Source organism: Dendropsophus ebraccatus, chromosome 5, assembly GCF_027789765.1.
Source record: "Dendropsophus ebraccatus isolate aDenEbr1 chromosome 5, aDenEbr1.pat, whole genome shotgun sequence".
In the NCBI taxonomy this organism is placed as follows: Eukaryota; Metazoa; Chordata; class Amphibia; order Anura; family Hylidae; genus Dendropsophus; species Dendropsophus ebraccatus.
Window position 1 is genome coordinate 45,449,802 of NC_091458.1, and position 16,848 is coordinate 45,466,649.

At 43.4% G+C, this 16,848-nt stretch overlaps 1 protein-coding gene across 2 annotated transcripts in view; it reads left to right on the plus strand.

Annotated features, from left to right (window-relative positions):
• Positions 1 to 8,737: 8,737 nt before the first annotated feature.
• HTR2A (5-hydroxytryptamine receptor 2A) overlaps positions 8,738 to 16,848 on the plus strand; it is a 36,475-nt gene continuing 28,364 nt past the window's right edge. The window contains exons 1-2 of one of the 2 annotated variants that reach the window (XM_069972123.1): positions 8,738 to 8,914; positions 9,825 to 10,570. In XM_069972123.1, the coding sequence (XP_069828224.1) occupies positions 10,120 to 10,570 (451 nt within the window). In that variant the 5' untranslated portion in view covers positions 8,738 to 8,914; positions 9,825 to 10,119. The remainder of the gene's footprint in view (positions 8,915 to 9,824; positions 10,571 to 16,848) is intronic. The other variant, XM_069972124.1, reaches the window with a different exon arrangement.

Sequence of the window (16,848 nt, forward strand, 5' to 3'; positions counted from 1 at the left end):
GACCTTAGTCTTGGGTACGGAGAGAGGGTACACCTCGGCAGAGAAGGCATCCGCCGAGTCTTGGTCTTCTGCCGGTAGGTCGGGTAGAGGCTTGGCTGGGACAGGAAACGACATAGTACACTTGGTCTGAGGTGACCTGAGACACTGGTTGGAACAGTCCTGACCCCAACTGAGAATCTCCCCGGTTCTCCAGTCCAGTTGAGGGGCATGTTCTTGCAGCCACGGGAGTCCCAGGAGGACCGCGGGGGAAGAATGGGGCAGGACGTAGAAGGATATCTCTTCTTGATGTAAAGGACCCACCTGGAGGACTAAAGGTGCGGTCTGGTAGTACACACGGTCGGTAAGAATTTCGCCTGTGACCGAGGAGATAGACAGGGGCCTGGCTAGTCGGGTCACGGGTAGCCGCCATCTTTGGACCAATGTTGCCGCAATAAAACTGCCTGCTGACCCAGAATCGAGGAAGGCAGTAGTCTGATGATTTCGTCCTGAGAGAGTCCGGATGGAAACTGGCATAGACAGACTTGGAATGGTGGCATTCACACCTAGGGACACCTGTCCCACCGGACCTAGGTGCGAGCATTTTCCGGATGTTTGGGGACGTAGGGGACATCCCAGCCGGAAGTGATCGGAACCACCGCAATAGAGACAGAGATTCTGCTCCAGGCGCCGGATTCTTTCATCAGGCGTCAGGTGAGCCCGTTCCACCTGCATAGGAATCTCAGGAGAGGGTTGGGCCATCGAAAGGTCAGGATTCTGGAAAACCGGCGCCAGCTGGGGATGGCGACGGGAACGGGTTAGTAAATGTTCATGCCAAACCTCCTCCTCCCTCTCCGAAAAACGAGTATCAACTCGGGTGGCCAGTAGAATGAGTTCGTTCAGGGAGGTAGGCAGGTCTCGGGCAGCGAGCACGTCTCTCACACGACTAGACAGGCCCTTCTTGAAGGTGGCCAATAGGGCGGCCTCGTTCCAGTCCAATTCGGCTGCCAGGGTGCGGAACTGGATGGCGTAGTCACCAACAGAGGAGCTGCCTTGAGAGAGGTTGAGGAGAGCAGTCTCGGCTGAAGAAGCACGGGCAGGTTCCTCAAAGACGGAGCGAAACTCGAATAGGAAGGCCCGGAGATTGGCAGCAACTGGATCATCACGGTCCCACAGTGGCGTGGCCCAGGCCAGGGCTCTACCTTCTAATAGGCTGATGATGAAAGCCACTTTAGAGCGCTCGGTGGAAAACTGACTACTCAAAAGTTCAATGTGCATGGTGCACTGAGTCAAGAATCCTCTGCACAACTTAGAGTCCCCAGAGTACTTGCTTGGGAGGGCCAGTCGGAGTGAAGAAGAAGCGTCAGGAGGTGGTGTGCGCTGGGCAGTAGTCTGCTGCTGTAAGGCGGCAGTGAGTTGCTGGATCTGCTGTGACTGCTTCTGGATTTGTTGCGCCTGCTGAGTGACCACTCTGGCGACATCACGGAGATCAGGCACCTCGCCGGGATCCATGGTTGGAGCCTACTGTAACGCCCGGAGTAGTGGATCCACTGGACCGGCACCAGCGATGGCACAAACCTCACCAGGGGGCGGAGTCTAAGGGGCCGCTGGTTTTCACCAGAGCCCGCCGCAAGGCGGGATGGACTTGCTGCGGCAGGCGACCCCCAGGTCGCTACCCCTGGCTTGGTTGCTGGTGTCGGCAGGCGAGGCGTGGCTGGAGATGGCACAGGCAATAGTCTGCAGATGAGAGAGCACGTGACAAGCTGACACAGGAACAGGTGGAGTGACAGGGGAACAGGAACCAGGAACAGGGACTAGGGACCAGGTAACGGACAGGACTCAGGAACAGGGACTAGGGACCAGGTAACGGACAGGACACAGGAACAACAGGGAGCTGGGCCAAACGCTATGGGAAGCATGTAGAGGCTCCAACACAGGGGACAGGGCATGCTGGGATTTATAGGGGAGTGATTAGGTGCAACTACCAATTAGGAGCGCCCTGCCCCTTTAAATCTGAGACAGCCGGCGCGCGCGCGCCCTAGGAGGCGGGGACGCGCGCGCCGGCCGGCACAGCGGGAGACAGGAGCGTGGAGAGGTGAGGCGCCCCCCGGGGCCGAGGTGATAGCAGCGCCGGGTCCCCGACTATGGACACCGGCTGCTGCATGGGGCAGGAAGCGGTCGCGGCGGCGGCCCGGAACGCGGGACGCCGCCGCGGCCGTGACAGATACATATAATTATCCATACATGAGGAGTGAGGGCCCTGTTGGCATGCATCAGCTTACAGGAGGGGGTTTAAGACAAAATGGCAGAGGGGCAAAGTGCTTCATTGTTCTTATGGTCCGGCCATCTTTTTAAATAAGGCAGTGCAGGTAAGGGTGGGTGAACCAGTCACAAACCAATACCTGCATGCACAGGTCTAAGTGCTTAAATTCTTGGTGTGTGTGTGTGTGTGTCTGTGTGTAGCAGTCAAATTAGGGAGCCTGGAAATCCTGCTCGAACAGATGTGTTTTGAGGGCACGTTTGAAGCTTTGGGTATTGGAGGTGAGTCTGACAGTCTTGGGTAATGCATTCAATAGAACTGGTGCAGCTCGGGTGAAGTCCTAAAGACGGGAGTGAGAGGTGCGGATTAAGGTGGTTGTTAGTCGTAAGTCGTTAGAGGAGCGTAAGGCACGGGTAGGGCGGTAGACAGAGATGAGGGAGGAGATATAGGGAGGTGCAGCACTGTGGAGCGCTTTGTGGGTGAGCAGGAGGAGTTTGTATTGTATCCTGTGTTTAATAGGGAGCCAATGTAGTGACTGGCACAGGGGGGAGGGATTGGTATAGCGGCTGGACAGGGAGATGAGCCTGGCCGCTGTATTGAGAATGGACTGGAGAGAGGAGAGTTTAGAGGAAGGAAGGCCGATTAGTAAGGAATTGCAGTAGTCTAGACGATAATGAATCAGAGCGACAATGAGAGTTTTAGCTGAATCGACAGTAAGGAAGGGACGCATTTTAGAGATTTTTTTAGATGCAGATTACAGGAACGTGAAAGAGATTTAACATGAGGAGTGAAAGAGAGATCCGAGTCAAACATAACCCCAAGGCAGTGGGCTTGTTGTGTAGGGGTTATGGTCGCACCACAGACAGAGATGGAGATGTCAGGTGGAGGGCGGTTAGCAGAGGGAGGGAAGACAAGGAGCTCAGTCTTAGCAAGGTTTAGTTTTAGGAATAGGGAGGACATACCGTTAGAGACGCCAGACAGACAGTTACTGGTGTTCTGTAGAAGTGCAGGGGTGATATCACGGGACGAGGTATATAGCTGGGTATCATCAGCATAGAGATGGTACTGAAAACCAAACTTGCTGATGATTTGTCCGATGGGTAAAGTGTAAAGTGAGAAAAGGAGAGGGCCCAGGACTGATTCCTGAGGAACCCCGACTGTAAGGGGGAGGGAAGATGAGGTGGAGCCAGACAGTGATACACTAAAGGAGCGGTCGGAGAGATAGGAGGAAAACCAGGAAAGAGCAGAGTCCTTGAGGCCAATAGAGCGGAGCATGGAGAGGAGCTGGTGGTCTACAGTGTCAAAAGCTGCAGATAGGTCCAGGAGAATGAGCAGAGAGGAGATCATTAGAGACTTTAGTAAGGGCAGTTTCTGTAGAATGAGGACGGAAACAGGACTGAAGGGGGTCAAGGAGAGAGTTGTCAGAGAGGTAGCGGGTTAGGCGGGAATAGACCAGGCCTTACAACAGTTTAGAGATAAAAGTGAGATTAAAGGCATGTCGATAGTTGGCTGCACAGGATGGGTCTACAGAGGGTTTTTTTCAGTAATGGAGTGATGACGGAGTGTTTGAAAGTCGAGGGGAAGATGCCAGAGGAGAGGGAGAGGTTGAAGATTTTAGTAAGGTAAGTAGTGACAACAGAAGAGAGAGACTGGACAAGGTGTGAGGGAATAGGGTCACTAGGGCAGGTGGTGGGGCGAGAGGAGTCTGGAGACTTCCTCCTCTGTCACTGGTTCAAATGCTAAGAGGGAAGAGGAGGAAATACAAGAGGGAATAGGATTAATATTACCTTCTGTAACAGTCCCAGTATTGTAGCGACTATACTTTTGGCTTAACAAGTTTGATGAATCTTAACGAGTTTGACTGAAAATTCTCGAAGCTTGCAAAATGAATTTCTGGCTGCTTTGCTCATCTCTAGTAATAAACTATCAATATTTTAGCACTTCCACAAGTCTTATTCTAGTCGGTTTTCTGTTAAACACGAAGGGTATTCTTGACTCTGGCAGCTGGACCACCAACAGCTTAAACACATCAAAGAATGAAGTAAATAAAAAGCATGGCAATATCATCTTACAAATTAAATAAAGAAGAAATTATATAGAGGTAGCATATATGAATTCATAGCGGGACTGCCGTTATAAACGCAGCTGGTATATAAATAACCAGCGCACTGGTTTTATAGGTTATCTCGTGGGTGCAACATTTTTACGATATAATAGCTCGTCTATCTGCTGCGTTAATGCTTTGATAATTTGCGTAGTCTATATGCATGGTTAAAAAAAAATTATGAACATTTAGTTGTGAGCACATATGGTAATATCAGACACCCAGCCTAAATCTACACCTACTGTGTAGTCAGTCGTTGGATCATCTGCTTTAATGGAACTCTAAATCTAAAATGCAAATGTATGCAGATAAAATAGCTGCACTAATAAAGAGCAAAGTAAAAGTTTGAGGAGCTTATTAAAGTTAAATATACTTTAATAAAATTTTGAATAAGACAGAGGTATTTTCAAAGGCTTTTTCTCAGCACACCCATTCAAAGGGGTTATGCAATGAAAATCTTTCAAAATCAATTGGTATCAGAAAGTTACACAGATTTGTAATTCATTTCTATTCCCAAGTCTTCCCATACTGATCAGCTGCTGTATGTCCTGCAGGAAGTGGTGTATTCTTTTCAGTCTGACACAGTTCTCTCTGCTGCCACCTCTGTCCAAGACAGGAACTGTACAGAGCAGGTAAGGTTTTCTATGGGAATTTGCCTCTGCTCTGGGCAGTTCCTGTCTCAGACAGAGATGTCAGCAGAGAGCACTGTGTCAGTCTGAAGAGAATACACCACTTCCTGCAGGACATATGGCAGCTAAAAAGTAATGGAAGACTTCAGATTTTTAATCTATATAACTTTCTGAAACCAGTTAATTTGAAAGAATAAGATTTTGCTGTATAACCCTTTTTAGAGGATTCCCATAAAAAAAAAAAAAAAACACCAGCATTTTGGTGTTTATACTTTAGCCACCATGCTTTAGCGACAGGAGCAGAAAACCTTTGACCTCCAGCTGTTGCAAAATTAGAATTCCTCTGATGCCTGGATGGCCAAGGCTTTGGCATTCCATACTTGATGGGAATTGTAGTTTTGCAATAGCCTGAAGGCCAAATTAGGGCATGTAAACAGTATTAAAGTGATGGTCATCCTAAAATTGGTTGGTGCATCATCAGTTTTTTTTTCTACACAAGCTGCATTACCTCACAATTTGGGGTACATTTATTAAAAGAGATGTCTGGCGAAAATATGTATTAAAGTATTGTATTGCCCCCCAAAAGTTATACAAATCACTAATATACACTTATTACGGGAAATGCTTATAAAGTGCTTTTTTCCCTGCACTTACTACTGCATCAAGGCTTCACCTCCTGGATAAAATGGTGATGTCACTTCCTGGATAACATAGTGATGTCACTTCCTGGATAACATGGTGATGTCACTTCCTGGATAACATGGTGATGTCCCTTCCTGGATAAAATGGTGATGTCACGACCCGACTCCCAGAGCTGTGCGGGCTGTGGCTGCTGGAGAGGAGTCCAGGTAGTTTGTGTATTTGCGCCTTTTCTGTGGTGTACACCAGAATGCATCTAGATAAATGTGCCTTTAGGTTTATGAGAAAAAAATTTGAATATATTGAGAACACAGAAGCGCAGAATAAAAAAAGGGGGGGGGGAGATTGAGTTTGTCAGTCGTTTTTGTAAAGACTGTAAACGATCTAACAGAACTACCTAGTTACAGACCCATCTTGCTGCGCCCCCTCTGCCCATCAGGTGAGCTTGGGTTACAGCAGGTATACGCCACGGAGAAGGTAAGAATATGCACCTTCTCTGTGGCGTATGCCAGGCGTGCAACAATAATAAATGTCCCTGTTTTTGTATACAGCCACTTTTCAGGCCTATGTATCTCCATGGTAACAGACAACAAGCTAATCTTGTGTAGTCTGATCCTGCAGTCAAACTACCTTTTACTGGTCCCCTACCTCCTAAAAAAGTGTTCAGTATAAAGTAGGAGATAAATGATAGGGTACATGGCTCGCACTACACGGCGTTTGTGCAATTGGTAAGTGATTCTCTATCAGCGTCACAGGCTGGTTTCCTGACTACTGCGTACCTGCAGTGATTCACTGGCATTTATGCCCCCAGCTATTCATCTACAAACCAGTTGTGGGGGCCTCATGACAAGAACAACAGGAGGTGGCTCTAGGACCACAAGAAATGCATCATCAGAGACCAGGGGGCAGTGCCAGTTAGGTGCAGTAACTTTTTACATGTCCTCAAACATATCAAAAGTTACTGCCTGCACCAGGTCTCACTTCAGTGATCCTGAGATACAGCCAGGGTGGGAAGGTGAGGGGGGTGATCCATTCCCCAGCCGATGGGGACATCTGACTCCAGTCCACAGACTCTAATATAGTAAATGAGTCAGATTTTATTGACAGCCAAGGAGAGGAGCATGCTGCTCCACACTTCCCTGGCTGTATCTCAGGACTGCAAGCGGGACCTGGTGGGATCAGTAATGTTTGGCATATCTGAGGACAACTATTCAAGGACCTCTACATTTACCTTTTCAGCAGAAGTCCCCTCATGTTCCTTCCCCTGGAGAATTTAACATGGTTAAAGACAAGTTTTCCTAAACTTTTCCCCAAAAAACTATATATCAATCTTTTAATTTTTTTTCAGTTCTATAACATGATGCCTGTAGATTGGACTGCATTTTTAATGTCACAGGTCCTTGGTGCCAGGTATCACCGGACACCTTCCTAGATTTTGTGGCATCTATATGCTTCAATGGTTCAGGGCTGTTTTCGTGGCATGAGGAGGACCAATACAAATAATAGGGAGTGGTTTTAATGTTATGGCTGATCATTATGTGTTTGTATTCTCCAAAACAAAAAGCATCACAGCGGCACAGTGAAGAAAAATAAAAGTTGATGCAGTATTAGGCTATGTTCACACAAAGTATATTTTCGTAAAACCACGGCTGTTGTACAACTGCCGTGATTATTACAGAAATAGTATACGCTCTGGCCGGGATCCCTAGTGGCGCTGCAAACAACTGACATGTCAGTTTCCTCCGACCGCTATTCACTGAATAGCGGCTGCAGAAAACCATATCAGTGCACACTATGGAGCGAGCGTCTCTAGCCGCAAGCTCCATTGTGTGCTGTGGGGAGTTCTGATGCGGGTGTGCACGGATGCGCCCTCATCAGAACTCTGCGGGGCTTTAAGAAACCGGCTGTTCTGTGACCCGGCCGGGTCACGGAATGGCCGGTCTCTTACTGTGTGTGCATATAGCCCTAGAAGGATGTAATTTTCAGTCTTATTTTAAATCTACAAAGAAAAGAAATGTCACGTTTAGCTTTAAATTTAACAAAAATTCACACAGGCGTACAACTAAATCTGTGGATTCTGTCAATATGTGCGCCAACCCTGCATCTCCCAGGTGTCACATACCCTCCGCTGAAAGATCAAGAATCTGACAAGATGGATTTCCCTTTGCAATTTTTTTTTTATTTCCCTGATGATCAATGGTGCGAAAGATGATACTTATCTCCCATCGCTTCACTGAAATAAGTATATCCTTCTACAATATCAATGGGAAATGGTTAAGCTGCCACAATATAAGCCAACTCTATTGGCATTTCTTAAAAGCTGCCTCACTTCCTATCCTAATGCCCGTTAAAGATTATTTATGAAAGTCCCCCAAAAAATAATAGATTGGGCATTTCTTCAACTACTTCGTACCAAACGTCCTCTTTGGCGCAATCGTCTTTTCTGAGAATAGTAGCGATCACAGACATATTACTATACCGCAAATGAGCAGATTGCTGGGGACATACGCAATAACTCATGCAACATACTTGCAGAGAATAGATCGTTCCCAGATCCGTTACTTATATCATTAGTCTTGGACGGGGATCTGGCATAAATAGCCGACTGTTAAAATTAGAACTATTTAAACAGAGAAAGAATAGAGAAAAAGCTAAATATCCTGCATGGACACGACGTAAGTGATGTGTGCTCGCTGTGATGTATTGAATTAACCTTTTGCTATGTGTCATTACTCTGCATGGGGTTATTTTTAGCTATTTTTATTTGCAGATCCTCCACGAGCCATTCTTAAATCGTGCCGTGTAAAAATGAAGAGAGCACAGATTGGGGAGGAACACAGAGCATTATTGTCAGTTTACTGTATTCTGTTGCTACCTAGCAGTCTATGACATGGTTTGTAGTGGGAGGTCTAAAAGACTGAACCCAGGCACTCTGAAAGAAATGCCATTCCTGGTTAAATCACTATGTAATCTCACAGTGGAGCTGCGCTTTCTGGTCACCAGGAGCTGCTGCCATGTGAGTTTTAATTGCAAATAAAACTGTCCATTTGTTCAGGGTTTTTTTTTTTTTTTCCTTCTCTTGGATTCTCATCTGTTAGTTTTCTTCTACAATGTGGTGTTGGAAAGTCAACAAGCTGAGCAGATCTCTGATGGGGAAGCAAGATTCCTATGGCATGGATTGCCTTTAATCAGGAACATAGGAGGTCCATCAAAACCTGCTGAAATGTTATCCGACAGATCACCGAGAGAGTAAAGAAAAGACAAAGACAGCTCGGGGTGGAATGGAATTCACATTGTGCAACTCCTGTAAGTGTTTCTTCACACTTTCTTCAATGTTGTGATATAGTTGTGTGCTTCTTGTGCGGTCATTCCTTTCAGTGCTATTGTATTGTATTCCTTATTCCTATTTACAAGTTTTAAAAATTTTAATAGGTCGCATGATTACATATAGTATAGTACCCTATTACCTAGTAAAAAAAAAAAAAGACAAAAAGTATCACCCTATACAAGCATCTTGGTGTAACATCTTGCTTATTTCTTAGTTATTTTAATAGGTCACATGATTACATATAGTATAGTACCCTATTACCTAGCACAAAAAAGACAAAAAGTATCACCCTATACAAGCATCTTGGTGTAACATCTTGCTTATTTCTTAGTTATTTTAATAGGTCACATGATTACATATAGTATAGTACCCTATTACCTAGCACAAAAAAAGACAAAAAGTATCACCCTATACAAGCATCTTGGTGTAACATCTTGCTTATTTCTTAGTTATTTTAATAGGTCACATGATTACATATAGTATAGTACCCTATTACCTAGCACAAAAAAGACAAAAAGTATCACCCTATACAAGCATCTTGGTGTAACATCTTGCTTATTTCTTAGTTATTTATATGTAAACTTGCCTGATGAAGAGGCCTATGTTTATTAAAATCTTATAACCTTATAATATATCTTATAACAGGTATCTTATAATACAAAAGTATTTACCATCACATGGCTGCAAGGTGAGATACCAGCCGGTGAAGAGACTAATAATACACCAAGCTACTGTAATGACTCCAATGATTATTGATCAGGCATAACATATAGGGTGATTCACATTAAGATAACCATATCAGCAGGGAGACTTTGCCAGTTTAAGGGACAGTGGTGTTCTCTAGTGGCTCCTACTAAAATGCATTAGTATTGCAATTGTTTTCCTCAGATTCCTCAGGAGGTGAAGGACTTAAACACTGGGAGAAAGATTACAGTTTAGGATGATTGTCTCTGGCTCAACACTTCCTAATGCAACATCAGTTCCGACTGGATTAAAAGCATTTGCTATCTGATGCCTGAGTATAAAAGGAACCGCAGAAAATTGCTTTAGTGCCCTGCAATTATGGTAAGGAATCTATGGATCTTAAAGCGAATGGACTTAAGGTGGACACCCAAGTGAGCTTCTCAGCAGAATGCTGGACCAACTCTTGTGAATCTCTTTAGCGTGGATTAAAAGCAGACCAATGCTTGAGAAAAGTTACTCCCTCCTGTTCTTTCATGTCATTTCTCTGCAAAACTCAGGATTAAATATGGATATTCTTGAAAAGGAGAACTTTCTGAATATCTCCAAGAGCTCTCTCTTCCAACTTAACCCCGACAAGGTATCCTACACCAGTGACCCTACGGCAGGGGGGGCTAATTCTACAGATATTTTCAACTGGACCTTGAATGCGGAAAATATAACACATCTCACCCCAGGGGGAAGTTCTTTTTCTTTAGAGAAGAACTGGCCAGCTCTTTTGACAGTCACAGTCATTGTGGTGACCATTGCTGGGAATATACTGGTGATCATGGCTGTGTCTCTGGAGAAAAAGCTTCAGAATGCAACCAATTATTTCCTTATGTCCCTGGCCATAGCTGACATGCTCATAGGCTTCCTTGTTATGCCCATCTCTATGCTAAATATACTCTATGGTAAGTACATTATAACAAAGATTATCATGTATAATTACAAGTGTCCATATACAAATACCAAATAGTTATCACATGGGATCAAACATATAATACGCCATCATGCCCTTAGTGTTTGGGATGGATTGCATTTGTTTTATACTACTCCAGAAGAAACTTTTTACAGTCACAGCACATTGTTACTAACATATTAAAAAAAAAGTTATCAAGGTCCAAGTTCATAAATTTATACATAAAACCTCCAGAAGACTATACAGGGCATTGAAGAGTTTCAGCTAATAATAAAGATCCTCACAGAGGACAGAATGAGGCGTAAAACGTAATACAATATAGTTTATTATACAGAAGGAAAACATATGGTCGAAACAAGAACAATATAGCATTGAAACGTTTTATCGTGCTGTTGTATTTTGTAGCTTAATGAATAGTGGTATTCATTGGTAATGAAGAGTAAGGAGACTATAGTGTTAGTTAAGATGCATGCAAGGAATAGGGAAAGTAAAGAAAACATTATACACAAAAATAAATAAATAAATATATATATTTGTATATATTTATAATATATATATATATATATGTGTATATATATATAGTATATATTTTTAATATTATGTTAATATAAATATATATATATATATATATATATATATATAAAATATATATATATATATATATATATATATATATAAAACTTATGTAAATTTTAAGAACAATATACCAGTATATGCCATGCTTGTCAGAAGCAGCTGTTTGCAAAATATTGAGTGAATTTCTGCAGCCCTGCAGCTCCCCCTGCTGCTGACAGATAATTTATATTACTACAGGCAAAGGAAACACATTGATAGTTTTAACCCCACTGTATAACGCATTCTATTTAACAATAAAAGGAAACCGACCCGTAGAGGGAAAGATATAGTGTCATAAAAATATGCACACAAAAAAAAACAAAAAAAACAATATGCTCTCCTAATGTATGACCTTTACCTCTGTAGCAAGTAACATTAGGTTATACTTGGCGCTAAACAAATTTATGACCCTTTAATTTTGATAAACTAGTAGAGCCCTTTCTAATCTGTGTTGTATCCATTCATCAATTCAGCAGGCCCCTGGCTATCATTGTCCTAAATCGGCCTGTGTTCTCATAGCAACTCTGTTTTGTTTTTTTGTTTTTTTACCTTCATGTGGATAAGAGGTTCACAGAGATAACAGACAACCCCAGAAACCAACAAGTGGGACCCAATGTCTTGTTCAATAAGTGTGAATGTAGTGGGACCATCCAACCGCAACCAATATAAAGGAAACAGAGACAAGCAGAGGTGGCAAGCTAAGGTTATCAGTGCCTGATAGACACATGTGTACATTTATCTTTAGCCCATGCAACCATTTAATGTAGCAGATACAGTAAGAGCTCTTCCTTCAGTACACTGCAGATTAGAATCAGAAGGGTATTATACTGCACGTATCAGAGGAAGGTAATGCAGAATATTCAGAAAGTAAGAACACAAAGGTTGTTCTCATTATTATTATGTACCATTTATAGCTGGTGTCTTCATACAGTATGTCTCTTTTAGGCTCCAGGTCCTCAGTGCAATTGCTTTCTCTGTACCACCTAGAGTTACACCCTTGGTCATTATTCTGGTCATATCCTGGTCTCATCACCACCTATAGTTACGCCCCTGGTCATTATCCTTCACTCATATAGCAGACTCACACAGTCCTGTATCGTTTCTATTTACAAGTGCAGTCTTAAATTAAGATATGTTTTAAGATTTTTTTTCTTCCCATTTTCCATTTCACTGTCTATAATATAAAATAATTTTAAAGTATTGCAGTTTTCATTTTCACCACTAGGTCTATAACTGAGATAACACTTCCTGTTCTGTCTGTGGTGATAAGAGGAGGCAGCTGTACAGTAATCCTGTCTATTACTACTCTGTCTATCAGGCTTATGTTGTAAATGTTGTTAATGACAGCTTAGGCAAGATGGCAGCCCCCATATCAATGGACAAAATAAAAAATTACTTTCAGAAAATTGGGGGGGAAAAACATGTTTTCGTTTATAATCAGTAAAAGAAAATCTCAACAATACATTCCCTTTAAATAAAGGTAAAGAGAGACACAAGATAAGGCCAAATTCACATGACGATTCTGTCACTGGTATTCTGTATACCTTTATAATGGTATTCCGACATATACCGCAGCTTTCCCCAGCATGACCGTAGAATTAAATAGACCGCATGTAGTCTACTAGTGGCTGGGTCTGGTCCATGCTTGTAGGTCCAATAAAAAAAAAAACATATACACTTGAAACAGGCTAAATGTAATCACTAGTAGGCTATGTTTGTATGCCTCCTTGTATACTAAACTACCTTTTTGAGGATATCCTGATGTATAAATGCGAGAGAAAGGTGTGTGGAGAAAGGTAATATGAGAAAACACTCTAGATTTGTAGGCGTTCCTTTTGTATCAGGTATATTTGTAGGATCACCTGTTATGTATGTACATGAGTAGCAGGACTATGTCTGTCCATTACATAAGTTGTATATGGCCATGGCTCCTGAATTCATGGGTGGAGAATAGCCTCTAGGATGTCTCCCATTCATTGCACTGTTTAGACTCTATAGAGCACCCTTAGGCCTCCTTTACGCGTTCTGTAGAATGTCCGTAGCCACAGACCCGTAGCTACAGACGGCCTACAGAAAGTGCATCTGTTGGTAGCCGTATGTTGTCCGCAATGCATAGACCTATTCTATACAGAATAGTGATCCGTGCAATTATTGCAGGTCTATACTAGGACCTGTCTGTTATTTTTGCGGAGTGGGAATGGGGCTATTTAAAATGAACGGTTCCTTAGTGCTGCCTGTAATTGCGGGTCTGTGTCAATGTGGCCTTAGAAGCAGCAGCAGGATTTAGGGCATTACAGAGCAATATTTATCAGTTTAAGGCTATGTTCACACTACGTAACAGACCGGCCGTTCCGTGACTCCGGCCGGGCCACGGAAGGGCCGGTCTGTGCCCGGATCATCACGGCCGGTACTTAAGTACCGGCTGGATGATCCGTCCGGCTGCAGAGCTCTGATGTGGGCCCGCATCAGAGCTTCCCATAGCCCACAGTGAAGCAAGCCGCCGGAGCTGCTTGCTTCACTGTGTGCACTGACAGGTCTTTCTGCGGCCGGAATTCCCTGTGTGTACGCTCCAGCCGGGATCCCATTGCACATAAGGCTATGTTCAACTCCTCAAAACTACGGCCGTAGTTCTGCGGCGAGAACTATGTCCGTAGTTTTATGTAGTGAGAACATAGCCTAAAGGTGGGAATGAATCACTGGGATGAGATATAATACTCATTACAAGCTCCTATCTGCTCTTTTTGTCTCTTTTTGCCTCTTCAATCTCCAGTCACTCCCCCTCTTTCCACCTCCCCTTTCCATAGACTTGTATTGCTGGCTGCAATTTCATACTTTAATGAACTGATCTACAAGTGGCATTCAAATTAGAAGCAAATGTTTCCCCTTCTGAGAGTGTCTGTACTTGCATAGCATGCTGTGACATCTACAAGAGGAACTATGACAAGGATGGAGACAGTGTAGTGATGTCATAATACCATCTCTCCCTTTATTATATTAGCAGGAAAATAGGGACAAAGTGGGTGGTTAGAAAAACAGAACCGTCAATCTTCTGAGTAGAAACAATGGGACAGAATCAGGACACTGCTTCTCAGTGTGGGGGCAGAAAAGCAGCCTAAGTGAAGAAAGATCAATTTTTTCTGCATTCTTATTATTAGTGCTTATATGAACTATATGAAAATTAGCACTGCTTTCATCCATACAGCAATTGCGTCTTCTAATACTCTGCAGCCAATCACTGACCTCTGTCTGGATAGCACCTTTTATTATATCATGAAACCAGGAGATGCAAAGGTAAAGAGACACACATGATAGGGCCACAGGCTGGGAAATAATCCTAAATAATTAGGAAATTGGAATGACTGGAGGTTACTCCAAAAGCTTAACATTAACACTTTAGACATCAACAGGCACTTAAAGAGAAAATATGAGCAGGTTAGACAAATCTAACCTGCTGACATGTCCCTGTTGCGCATGGGGCGCTGAGGATGAAGGTAAGTTTCCGTGCAGTGTGTAGTTAAATCCATAGGTGGTTTGGTGCACCCCAGTGTACCAATCTGCCCCTGACTGTCCTGGATAGTCCCGCCCTCAGTGCACAAAACCACCTTATTAGCCTATGGATTTAACTACAAACTGCTCGGAAACTTAGATTCATCCTCAGTACCCCATGCGCAATAGGGACATGTTAGCCGGTTAGACAAATCTCAGTTTTCCTTTAAATCGGTATACATTAGATGATAGTGGTTTTACTGTGTTCCTCCTATAAACAATCCAGCTTAGTGAGAACAGGCTATGGATTAAGGCTTCCCTCAGACACAATTTTCTCACTAATGCATGAATGCTAATTCACTGTCCATTTTTCATAGCACATTGTAGTGACACATATTGTGCTAAAGTATAGCTCCTGGGGCCATAGGTCAGACATATTGCTGAACCCTTGGAGCCAGTTACCAGAGACATTGTATAATGCCCTTATGCCAAGTAGATATAATACTAATCTAATACAAGAAATATGTTCCATGGGTCTCTATGCAAGGCAATAGATGACAATATCCCTAATATATAGCATGCAAGTCTTCCAATCCTCTTATGAGTATGTGCTCCTTCCCTTATAATAAGAAAAATTTGAAGTAGTATTCATGCTGAATTTCTGTATGTTAGTGGTATACAGTATGTTGGAAGTTCTCTCCAACATACACCTACAATGTATATCCCGGACATATGACACTGTATAGCCGTTAAAAACAATGCAAAAAAATATACTGAAAGTATACTGCATCTATCACCCCTCCCCCTTCCCTGTATCCATCCCCTCCTTGGTTGAACTTGATGGACATGTGTCTTTTTTCAACCGTATTACCTATGTATAACTATGTATAACTATGTATAACTATGCATAGAATACTAGAATGGAGACAAGAATAGCCACCACTATGGTACACTTATCATGGAGAAAGGAACCATATGTCAGATGGTAGACAGTGATCAATAACGTTGATAGACTGGGGTGCTCAGCAAGTAAAGTGAATGCATAAACAGTGTGTACAACCAAGAATGCAGGAGCGGCACTCACCAGTAAGAAGCAACTTCACTGTATTTCACTGTATGCTATGCTGGGAAGGAGGAAGATGGATGGAAAAACTGCTTTCCTGACCTGACGAAGTGCCGTGGGCAGAAAAGCGCTTGTCCTTGAACTCGCCTGCCAATCCATCTTCCCCCTTCCCAGCAGAAATCTAATAATGATTGAAGTTGCTTCTTACTGGTGAGTGCCACTCCTGCATTCCTATTCATGGCCCATTGTAGGTCAGAAAAGATAAAGTTACGTATGTTGTTTTAAAAGGTATTTTAATGAGACTTTCTGTATACTGTAAAAAAATCAGAAGCCTTTTCTGGACCTCAGTCTCATGATCCCAGGGTCCCATGATTGGTTGTTCTCATAGCCATAGAGTTTTCCTAAACAGACTAACTGAATGCACTAAACCCACAGAAAAAAGAGAGGAATTAATCAAGACTGGTGGTTTTTAGAAAGTGCTGTTTGAGGTGCAAAAATGCAGAAAACTTGTGTATGTTTACACAGATGGGGCTTGTGCAAAAAAGTGTGACTTTGTGCACCAGCTTTCTGGCTTTTAAGTATATGACAAATTCCCACTGAGAACCTTAAAGTACTTTTGAGTTTAAATTAAAGGGACTCAAATAAACCATTTCCCAACCTAAGGCCATGTTCACATGGCGTAAGAGACTGGCAGTTCCGTGACGCGGCCATGTCATGGAGCGGCCGAACTTTGCAAATATCATCCCGGCCGAGTTCTAATGCGGGGGCATCAGCGCGCCCGCATTGGAACTCCCCATAGCACACAATGAAGCAAGCGGCCGGAGCCTTTTCCCTTCGGCCGCTATTCACTGAATAGCAGCCGCAAAAAACTGACATGTCAGTTCTTTGCGGCGCCGCGAGGGGTCCTGACCGGAGCGTACATGATGTGTATACGCTCCGGCTGGGATCCCATAGAAAGCAAGGTAACGTATGTTTTCGTACAAAGTACGGCTGTTGTTGCCGATAGCAATAACGGACGTACTTTTACGAAAACATACATTGTGTGAACATAATCTAAATGTGATATCCAAAAATAAGTCCTCTTGCCCCTGTTCTGCACTCAGTTC